The sequence below is a fragment of the Populus euphratica genome, unplaced genomic scaffold (assembly GCF_000495115.2).
Source record: "Populus euphratica unplaced genomic scaffold, PopEup_1.0 scaffold1.1, whole genome shotgun sequence".
Classification (NCBI taxonomy): domain Eukaryota; kingdom Viridiplantae; phylum Streptophyta; class Magnoliopsida; order Malpighiales; family Salicaceae; genus Populus; species Populus euphratica.
Genome location: NW_011499845.1, coordinates 7,306,204 through 7,317,426, shown reverse-complemented (window position 1 = coordinate 7,317,426; position 11,223 = coordinate 7,306,204). Strand labels below are relative to the sequence as shown.

At 37.5% G+C, this 11,223-nt stretch overlaps 2 protein-coding genes across 6 annotated transcripts; both read left to right on the top strand.

Moving 5' to 3' along the window:
* The first annotated feature begins 1,096 nt into the window (after positions 1-1,096).
* On the top strand, positions 1,097-4,961 carry LOC105126077 (uncharacterized). 5 transcript variants are annotated; one of them, XM_011026829.1, is made up of 8 exons: positions 1,097-1,515; positions 2,030-2,756; positions 2,972-3,082; positions 3,311-3,382; positions 3,519-3,584; positions 3,878-3,919; positions 4,008-4,202; positions 4,603-4,961. In XM_011026829.1, the coding sequence occupies exons 1-7, from the start codon at positions 1,211-1,213 to the stop codon at positions 4,182-4,184; spliced, it is 1,500 nt and encodes a 499-aa protein (XP_011025131.1). In that variant the 5' UTR covers positions 1,097-1,210; the 3' UTR covers positions 4,185-4,202; positions 4,603-4,961. The 5 variants fall into 5 exon arrangements, with proteins under 5 accessions (XP_011025131.1, XP_011025125.1, XP_011025147.1 ...); XM_011026823.1 differs by lacking the exon at positions 4,603-4,961 and having other exon boundaries at positions 1,098-1,515; positions 4,008-4,273; XM_011026837.1 differs by lacking the exon at positions 4,603-4,961 and having other exon boundaries at positions 1,101-1,515; positions 4,020-4,273.
* Positions 4,962-5,834: 873 nt separating this feature from the next.
* On the top strand, positions 5,835-10,832 carry LOC105128260 (protein CHROMATIN REMODELING 19; the record flags this gene model as incomplete). The annotated part of the gene is given in 10 exon segments (XM_011029856.1): positions 5,835-6,021; positions 6,024-6,068; positions 6,071-6,321; positions 6,905-6,928; positions 6,931-7,024; positions 7,858-7,898; positions 8,429-8,515; positions 8,812-8,948; positions 9,969-10,184; positions 10,329-10,832. Coding segments are annotated over 10 exon segments (1,245 nt in total), but the record flags the coding sequence as incomplete, so codon positions are not given.
* Positions 10,833-11,223: the final 391 nt, after the last annotated feature.

Here is an 11,223-nt window from a genome sequence, read left to right as displayed (position 1 = left end):
TGGTAATATACTTTTAGTCATATTTATTATGGCAGGGTTTGTGATTTGAAATTAATGCCGAAAAGCTAGTCCTGGTGGTGCTATATCCCTGGACAAATTAACACCGGATATCTCGTTTTATTTTATCTTCTCCGTGTGTGCTAATGAATCAAGCAACGTGTATAGATTGCTATTCAGGGGTCTTTAGATATATGACAGGACATTATATATTAAGGAGCGAACTAACACTCTCCGATTGCCTTTATCAATTGAAAACATGGATTAGTAATATATAATATTCTTGATATTTGGAGAATATGCTCGGAGCTTGAAATGCTTAAAGCCTGCCAGGTGATGGAGAAAAAAAGTTATCGATAGCTGTAGTTCATGTAGTAGTTCTCGTTGCGTAATTGCGTCATGCATGAAGCGATCGAAGAACAAAGAGAAAATAATTTATTTAAAGAGATATATCAAGAATAAAAGCAGTTGACAGAAACAAACCGATATTGCAAAATTGAAGCAAACGATACACACTCACACACACACACACACATGTCAAAAAAAGCTAACACGCACAAGGCCTTTTATGGTGATAGCAAATGAAAATCAAAAGAGAAGACCACTTTCCTTATTTTCTAGGCTTTACATATTATTTCCACTCCACAATCCAGGCTCAAGTTAAGTATTCGCTCCTTTCGTCTGGCCATTTCTTTCTCTCTAGCTCTAATTAGTACTCATTATAATCAAAATGGAGCCATTAAAGTCGAGGAAGTTTATGAAGATCAAACGTTATTCCCTTTTATAAATATTTGAAAGACGAGCATGTAGTTCCTCTCCTTTTGCTTATGAACCAGTACTCATTAATGTCATGCTCCTTATCCATAAGAAAATTGGTTAAATCTCACGCGGGGAGAGAGAGAGAGAGGCTCCCAATACTGTCCAATAAGAAAATAAAGCCTAAACCAAACTTGTCAACAACCCTACATTAGCAACCTTGAGCCAAACTCTTCCTGGTCCAGCCCTCAATATAATAATTGCCCACAAACTTAGTGGGAGAAACTCAGGTTGCATAATTTATTGTCTCCTCTATAATTGATGCATATAACCTATAAACGTACGTACGTCACCACCAATGGAGATGTGATCTATCCTCCTTAAATTCACACCTCCACCAACAGAAAGAAGAAAAAGAGGATTCCAATATAACATTTTTGCTACTTTAGAGATTAATATGGCCGAAGAATGCACTGATGACTCTGTGGCAATCTCTTCCTCCACTCCACCAAATTGGTGGGATCTTCACCATGCAGCATCACTCTCTTCATGGACTAATACCAGTCCATGGCAACAGTCAAACCCTAGCTCTAACTCCACTTGCGAAGAGGATCTTTCCATATCTACATCCTTTACTAATGCTTCTAATCACTCTGGACTGACCGTTGAGTCCGCTCGCCAACTCGTTGAGCCTTCTTCATCAACCGAATTGATGGGAGAACATGCTTCAGATCATAGCCAACTTTGGAACCATATTCTATTGTAAGTTAATTTCATAGCACCGTAAGTAAAATGCTACATAGTTTTTTCTTGGATCGATGAAAAGGAACATAAATATAACATATACAAATATCATACTGTTGTTTTGTCATCTTTTTTTTTTTTGGCTAGTCATCGAGAGTGTTATTTTGTCATCTTGATTTATGTTTTTGTTCAAATATATTATTTGAATACGATGATGTGTGGAGAGAAGAATCTTTTAGCACAAGAAAAGGGAGAAACTAGTGCTATATTATTGGATAAATGGGTAGATGCATTTAGAGAGAGGTTCAATATGGATCAAGAATTATTCTTTTATTTTTATATATATTTTCATATTATTTTTTGTCTGTTTTTCATTTGATCTGCTTGAAATAAAAATTTAACTTCATATTGAAAGAATTTGCATTCGACATCTTTCATTTCTTTTTTGTCAAAAAGAACGGTAAAGTTATCTGCTCTCCGTGTGGAACACCTCTACTAATTTAATGCTTTAATTTGTTTTGAACCCTACCAGAGGAGTTGGAAGCAATGAAGAGTTGGAAAACAGTCAAGACGTTGGAGATAACTTACTTGACGCTTTGTCATCCAAGACAACTAGTACTATGTCATCTGGAATATTTGGACCAGCCTGTGACTACTTCAAGAAGATGGACAACAATTGGGAATTAACGAATCCTACGTCCTTTAACAACTTCGAAAAGCAATTAAACGGCAGTGAGAGCTTGATTGGAAGTGGAAGGTTGAACAAGTTGGTCAGCCACTTGTGTATTGCTCCAACAAACCCAGAAGTAAAACGGCAATTATTCGATCCACTGACAGGCAACACATCCCCGAAACCTTCTGTAAATAATCACTACTCAAGCCAGTATCAAACTAACAGCAACTCCACACCATGTTTAGTGGGAGAAAGCAGAAACTCAGGTTTTCAATCATGTTACAGCCGTGATCCTAAAGTAGATAACGAACACCGTGGAAGACCTACGGCCCCTTTTAGACGGTCATTTAATAGCAATGGTGTTGGATACCATATTGGCCTCAACAGCTCCGTGGTCGGAGATAACAGCAAATACTACTATGGCATGCCTGATGCTACAAGCAGAAGCGCGAGAAACTTTGCAGATGATTTAACGTTTACTAATCGCTTAAGCAAGCCACTGGTTGATTTTCAAGTGCCTAAACCTTGCTTTAAATCGATCAATTTATCTGATAGTAGAAAGCAAGGAATCCAAACTTCTTCTCCGGTGAGAATCTTTTATTAATCAGCTATTGATATATAATTTTTGCTTGCCTTTCTCCGTATGTTAATTACGTGACCTCTAGTCCGTGCAACTGCTGCTTCTAACATTACTTCCTCATGATCAATAATTTGTTGAGAGCAGATCAGTTAACGTGGTAAATTTTTATTTGCCGAAAATTAATACTCAGCAAAGTATCTGAGTATATATATTGCATGCAGATTGGAAAAGGGCATGGAACAACAAATGAAGGAAAGAAAAGACGTGAAGAAACTTCAGAGACGGCTGTCAAGAAAGCTAAGCACGAGAGCTCTACAGTTTCATCCGTAAAGGTACATATATAGGACGGACGATCATGATAGCACTCCTTTTCCCCTCTTCATTTCTTCAATTTCATCTCTCTTTTTTAAAAGATTGAGTGCTATTATATAAAGAGATGGAGCGCTAATATATATCATCCCTTAGGACTACCCAATTAGAAGAGTACCGACGCACTAATTAAAGCTAATGATAATGGCTAGTGGAAATTTCTTCTTTTCTTTGTGTTTTTGTTTTAATAGATGCAAGCATCAAAAGTCAAGCTTTCGGAAAGAGTCACGGCCCTTCAGCAAATTGTCTCGCCGTTTGGAAGGGTAAGCACGATGATCATTATGAACAACTTATTTTCAACAAAACATATACTTGTATTCTTCTTTATCTCTCTCATTAATTAATTATGCCACCCTTTTTGTTGTAATCAATATCTTTTCCTTTTCGTTTAAACTTCAGACTGATACAGCCTCGGTGCTATACGAAGCAATTCAATACATTAAATTCTTGCAAGGGCAAGTGCAGGTGATCATCTTATCTTGACATATCCTTTGTCTAATGATCACTAGAACGTAAATATGGTGTCCAGGGTTAACAATAGATATCAAGGGAAATATTAAGGATCACCTTTTATTGTAAGGATTGTGAGTTCCATCTTTTTTTATGAGAAATTATGGAAGAAAAGGTTGTGTGACTGGTTATAGTAAAAAGATAAGGATATATTGTCGGCCATGTTAGCTTAATCCACACCTTTAATTTACTTAAGTAAATAAATAAATAAATTTCTTGATAGCTAGCACTCTGCCTTATGTTTGCAGCTATTGAGCAATCCTTACATGAAGACTTCGAATTCACAAAATGTAAGCAATTAAGGCCGTGCGCGATATAATATAGTGTGTTTTCTTAGGGTCAAGTCGCACCTTCGAGCTATAATTAACACACCCACAGCTTTTATTTCAGGATCCCTGGGTAGGCTTGGATAGAAAAGACAAGGGAGATGCGAAACTTGATCTCAAAAGCAGAGGTCTTTGTTTAGTTCCTGTTTCTTCCACCCCTCAAATTTATCACGACAACGCAGGATCTGATTACTGGACACCAACTTATAGAGGGTGTCTATATAGATGAAGTATGTTCATGCGGTGCTGTTTTGTGTCTCTCATAAAATAAATTCTAGTATAAGATCAAGAGACCGAAAATAAATAAATATATATATGCCACTCATGGGAACACACACACACACGTATATAACTTCAGATGCCATATTGGTAAATACATAACTAATTTGTGTTTACGACGTTTAATTTCATGTTTCCCTTCAATTTTATATGGTCCTCTCAAGTTCTTTCAATGCTAGGTCTGATTAGTTACGTATCCAGTTTTTAGTCCAACTTTTAAAAATACAAGTACTTGTGTTAGATCATCAATGACGATGTCACTGTGGGTTAAGAGGTGTCAATTAACATGGATTTGACAACTTTAAAATGGAACTCGCTGATTCATCCTTAAGAAAGCCAGGTTTGTCAGCGATTGTTGGAGTGCCAAGGTATTCATGAATCAAATGATGCTGAAGTCCTGCAATTCAAAGAGCCCTTGATCTAATTACTGTCGCGTACTCTAGAGCAAATGTTGCGTGGACCATGCTATTGAAATCAGACTCCATGCCATCGGTTGGATTATTAAGAGTGCAAGTTACAGACCTCGAAGCTTCAAGGTGTTATCAACAGCATCACTATACTATGAGCTCCAAGATGAATTCATTATCTATAAGCATGTCAATATACAGTGATGATAACAGCGTAGCAGATATTCTTGTATAGAATGGTGGGTATGGGCCTTGCAACCCCTTCCAAATCACTTCTTTTATCACTTTTTTGGGGAAAAAACAATCAAATTTCATTAAAAAAAACTCTCTCAACCCTCTTTATTCAAATTGTTTTCCATTATCGATCTATTACTATTGCTTGGGAAAGGCCGGATAGATGATGACTAACACTGGTGTTCTTTGTTCGGAAAAACGACCGAAAAGGCTTGGCTTCCATCCATCTCATCTCATTGTAGTTTGCTTCGATGAGGACGAGGTATCACAACGGCTCAAATAAGAGTTTATTGATAAATTTTATATTACTTCAAAAATAACTGCAAATAATTACCTTGTAAGCTCACTCGAAGAGAAAGAAAGAGATATAAAAAATAAATAAAAATACTATAAGGTTCAAAAATCTTTAGAGATATTTCTAAATAACCTCAAAAATATTTTTTTTACCTCTATGACTGTTCACTAATAAAATAAAGTAAAAAATTGCAGGAACGATTTTTAATTAATAAATTGATTTGATGACGGAAACAGGTGGATGCCGTGCCCTTACCATATTCAAAGTGATTTACGGTTAAAAGTGCCCGTTTGTTAATTTTTTTTTGCACACGTGTAAATTCTTGATTTTTGTTTTTTAATAATCTCCAGTGAGGCGGAGGATGCAAATAATTTTCTTAAATGTTTGAATATAAGGAAAAACAAAATGAATTTATTTCTCAAGTCCGCTCTCGTCACTTTCATAACCGCCTTTTTATTTATGTATTTATTTATTTATTTTCTTCCTTTGACCGCTCGCTCTGACTTGCTAACTACAAATGGCGCTTCTCCTTCACTTCCTACAAAGCTGAAGCACCCAGCTACTCAATTTAGTGTTGAAAAAACAACCACAATCTAGGGTTTATTTTCCCCCCTCTCACCACAATGAAGCGCTTTTTCAATGAAATCTCAGACGAGTGGGCTAACCACTCCTCCAAGCCCTCTCGCCTTTTCCAATCCACGCTAAATGGCAAACACAAATCGATTCTTCTTGTTCTTCTTTAGAATCCTTTGCTTTCACAAAACCACGTCAAAATCTCTTTGGCAGCATCAGCAACGACGACGATTGCGTCGAAGTGACCGAGCATTTCTTCTTGGAGGATGAGGAAGAGGAGACAACGAGGCATCAGTGTGGAATTGTGGCCTTCGATTCGTGGTTGATGAGATGAGGAGGTGATGTTGGAGGAGTGAGAGAGCGGTGGGGATTTGGCGGAGGTTTATGATGTAAAATCGAGCGAGGAGGAATTGGTGGAGGAGGAATTGGCGGTGGAAGATGATGATTTGGTGGGTAAAGCATTGCAGTAATGCGCTAAAATATCGGCGGAGTTGTAGAGGGATCTGTACGGCACTGGATTGACCTCGCGCGAACTGTATACCTAGGTGGAAACTTCTTCAGTCAGGATTTTTACTCAGGTACTCTTTTCTTTTCATTTTTTCAAAATCTGAAGTTTTGTTTCTTTCAGTTATATCATGGTTTTATGTAGCTTTCTTTTTTTTGCAAGAATCATCTCCTTGGTCATTTATGAAATTGAATTCAATACAGAGGGTCCAGATATCATGAGAAATTTGAAATGAAAAAGAGTGGCAACATGTTCTTTTATGCTCTCCCTTTCCAATAAAACCACTACTGATTTTCCTTAATCATCTTTTTTGTTGTCTCAAAATTGGTTTGTTTAGCTTTACTAAGCTTGATAACATTAGTATTGTGAGCATTCATGCGACGGAATGGTGATATTTCTCTGTGTATTTTGTTGATTGTAAAAGAGATTTCACTTAAAAACTAGCCAGTTACCCAAATTAGCTGAGACTGTCTGTGTGGGCGTAGACATCTGCATCTATGGGTGTGTGGTATGCATGTATGTGGACATGCATGTGCATTCTGCAATCCCTAAAGAAAATGATCCGTAATTCTGATTTATTTGTCTTTGCTACATGTAGGGTTATCCCTTAGACGGGTCTGGTCTTTAACGGGTGAAACTCTGTTTTATAATCGCAGGACGACATTGATGCAGTCTGTGCACTGCAGTTGCAGATTCAGATTTCCAGCCTGTACTTAAGCCATACCAGCTGGGTGGTGTCACCTTTCTTCTTCTGCTATACAGGAAGGGCATTGGAGGTATTCTACTATTCCCTTTTCCATTGTCATTGTGTTGTTACGTATCTACTTTCAGGAGCCCTGCATTCTATTATTATAGTAGTGTTGAGACATTATAGTTTATGATCCAAGATTATAAACTGTGGTAATTAATCCGGAAACTATGTACATATAGTTTGAAGTATCTTCATGTTACTTTGTTTACCTTGATTGAATCCCCTTTACTTTTGAAATTACATTGCACCTTTGGCTGTATATTTTAAGAAGATAAAATATAACAACCAGGACCCTGAAATTTTAACATGAATGGATTGGTCAGGGACTCGTTATTAGCGGTGAAACTGGTGTGGTCCAAGTATATCAAAAGAAGTTAATTTATGCTGGAATATTGCTGATGTATTTCTATTCCATCAAATGCATATTCTGAGGCTGCACTTTAGGGTGTGTAGATTGGTAAGGAAAACTTACTTGTGAGAATTCGCATCCCTGAATTTGTTATTTTAGTGCCACTTCAATTATTAGAACCAAAGTGATATTTCATAATACGAACTTCTTTACAAGCTTTGTCAAAGTAATGCAGAATGTCCAAGATGAGAGAAGAGAAAGAATGATTATTCAACAAATGAAAAACTTTATTGTTTCCATATGAGTTATGTCCCTTTATATATGATTAGAGGAGACGGCTACTTTCTTTAGTAACTCCTCTAATAAGTTGGACCACGTCCATTCATCATGGGCGGACCAGGCCTAACCCAATAACCAATAGGGTGTGTAGTCATTTTTGGATATGGATATTAGATTATGTGCTTTGGAAAGACCCTGATCAATAATCACTCACATTTGTATCCATGCAGCCATATTAGTAGGTGAGATGGGTCTCGGGAAGACCATTCAGGTACTTGTAATGTTTTTTGGTTTTTGTTTTACTTTTCTGTGACAATAGGGTTACCTTTTATTGTTGCAATATAAATTTGATCTTGTGTGGCAGGCTATTACATATTGACACTGTTGAAATGCTTGCACAATGACCCTGGTCCACATTTAATGATGTCCTGCCTTTGTTGGAGAACTGGGAAAGAGAACAGAAAAGGTGGTGTCCATCATTTTCTACACTCCAGTATCATGGGGCTACACGATCTGCCTATTCAAAAGAATTGGGTTCATTAGCCAAAGCTGGGTTGCCTCTATTTAATGTGCTTCTTGTCTGCTACTCTCTTTTTGAGCGACATAGGTGTGTCTTATTCTGATACAAGTCATTATCATTAAGAACTTTTATCCCCCCCCCCCAAAAAAAACCCCCCCCCCCCCCCCCCCAAAATAAAATAAAATAAAATAAAAATTGCATGTATGTGACACATCCATTCTCATCATTGATCATACTGTTCACAACAGAAAGATGACCTTAAAATTCTGAAATATTGGCAGTGGAGCCGTGTTGCAATGGATGAGGCGCATGCTTTGAAGGACAAGAACAGCTATAGGTGGAAAAACCCAGTGTCAGTCGCAGGGAATGCAAACCAGCGTTTGATGCTGACAGGGACACCTCTACAGATGATTTCATGTACAAATAATGAAACTTCTTTATTTCTTAATTCCTCACTTTTCTATAAATGATTGACATTTGGATTTATTTAGGTTCACGATAGAAAGAAGAAATGGTGTCTTTTTTTTGCACTCTTATAATGAAGTTCTTGTGATGTCTTAAAACAGTCTATACTCTTTGGAAAGCTCAAATTAACAGGTGAAATGTAAAATTCTGCTGGAATATGATGCGTGAGCTAAAATTTGCAAGTTCATATATCATGCAGGCATTAGCTGAACTTCTTCCTGGCCTGTGGAAGTGCGGGCATCGAGTTCTGATTTTTAGCCAGTGAACTTTGATGCTAGACATCCTAGAGTAGACTTTGGATATAATTGGGGTTACATATAGAAGACTTGATGGAAGGTTCTCCCCTGTACTTATCTGACATTCATTATTATTATTATTAGAACCAATTGTTGTCTGCGCCTGGTGTGCTAATATTGTTTTCAGTGCATGCAGTGGAGGTTTCATGTTTTCTCTAATGTGGTAAGGCTGTGACTGTTATTGAGGTGGCATTGTGATTTTGAAAAAAAATGATTTTTTTTTGCTTTAAATTAATTTTTTTTAATGTTTTTGGATCGTTTTGATTTGTTGATATCAAAAATAATTTTTTTAAAATAAAAAAAATATTATTTTGATGTATTTTTGAGTGAAAAGAACTTTGAAAAGCAAATGTTATCACAATGCTAAACATTATCTAAGCAAATGAATGGCTGTGGCTTATACCATCCAAAAATTGCATAAATAAATTAAGTATTTTAATGTTCTAGACCTCTGGTTGACACTAAGGGGCCTGTGCATTGTGGGAAGTGCTGTGGTGGAAATCATGTGCATGCATGTGACCACGTGAAGATTTGAAGCCTTAGATTAGTCATTTGATGTAAAAACATTGAATGGCAGGACAGCCCAGAGTTCTCCTCCAGAGTTCCTGCTTCTGTAGTATCACAATTGGAGGGAATCTTCTTTCTTTCAAGTGATGTTGAGAAGCATGATTTTTTATTTTTTTATTACTAAGCGAAATGGCTGGTTTTCATCATTTGTTGAGTATTAGCTAAGGATACTTGCACTTGTTTCCTAAATCTGATGTACAAACTGGTGTGAAAAATTCATCTGGGAATGTTTTTCAAATTATAGATCTGGGCAATCAATTTGATATTTACCATCATTGAACTATGTCCACAGATTGCTACATCACTTGGTAAAATAGTTTAGGCAGTTTTGTATTGTCCTAGAACAACAATGATCATCCTTTTGAACTACCTGGACTTTTGAGCATTTTCTTTTTGAATTGCACATCATAATGGTGGTCATTGGTTTCCTAATTTTCTCTTTATCTGGCCACTAGAAATTCCTTGTAGCCTAATCAGTTCCATCCATTGACAGTACTCAGGTGATGGACAAACAAAACATAGTTGACGCTTTCAATAATGACACTTCGAAAGCATGCCTGCTGTCCACCAGAGCTGGAGGTCAGGGATTGAACTTGACGGGAGCTGATAATGTAATTACCCCATATTTGGATTTCAACCCGCAAATTGATCGACAGGTAGAAGATCATTGTCATCGCATTGGCCATACTAAACCTGTCACCATAAACAGGTACTTCATAACCCATCCGAGACTTTGAAGGAAATAATTACGGACAAACCCCATCTATCGTTTTTCCCTCTCACCATTCTACATATTTTAATTTTTTTCAAGTAAAAAAAATGGTGTCATTTGACTCCGCTCCATCCTTTGCAGAATGGTGACCAAGGGCACGGTTGATGAGACTGTTAACGAGATGGCAAAATGGAAGCTAGTTTTGGACGCGGCAGTGCTCAACTCTGGTGTGGGGGTAGATAACGAGGGAGATGCTTCTTCGCGAATAACGGGGGAGATCTTATCATCACTTATGATGGTATAGAAATTCTAATCGAACCCAGAGAGCCTGGCGCCATAACATTTTCCAGCGTGCTCCCTCTTCTGGCGATGTATTCAATCAGTAAAAGGCTCCAGTCCCCAGTCTCCAGCGACCAGGAATTTTTTGCCCTTCAATTTTTTTTTTTTATTTCTCCACATTTCTATGATATCCATTGTTGTATTAGTTATGCTCGACCTGGGGGGGAATGAGTTTATAATTTATATTTTTAATGGGTGTAAATAGGCCTTTAATTCGTACATCCAATCAGGTATCAGTAAGACATGATTTGATCCAAGTTGCTTATGAATCACCACGAGCATCAGTGCCATACTGAATTACTGATTGCTGTGAAGCAAGTTGCGTTGTTGCTTATTTTTGCCACAGACCTCCTGTAAAACTGAACTTTTAGATATTCTTCTTTTACTTTCCACCAGGCTGCTTTCTGTTCTTACCAGCCAGCCTCAACCCTGACCCCATGGGTCGTGTATTAATCTCAGACCAGCAGGCTACGTCGATGGCTGGTCTTGGTTTCACCAGCTTTTCCTCACCGTCGGAGATCACATAGAATAATTAAATATGATTTGATGGGCAAAGAGATTATGCTCCGGGGATAAGATGTAACCTATGCTGCATTTCCGTTTTGGGCATAATAACAAAAGAAGCTCAGGTTAGGAAGAAATTAGCTAGCTATCTTCTCCTAGTCTCTCTCCTGCGATGACAACTGACGGAGCCTCT

Bases quoted from the DNA above. Each gene is read 5' to 3' on its own strand.
- LOC105126077 (XM_011026829.1), top strand. From the start codon at position 1,211: ATGGCCGAAGAATGCACTGATGACTCTGTGGCAATCTCTTCCTCCACT. The intron at 1,516-2,029 runs GTAAGTTAATTT...GAACCCTACCAG, and splicing joins CTTTGGAACCATATTCTATT to AGGAGTTGGAAGCAATGAAG. The intron at 3,920-4,007 runs GTAAGCAATTAA...ACACACCCACAG, and splicing joins AGACTTCGAATTCACAAAAT to CTTTTATTTCAGGATCCCTG.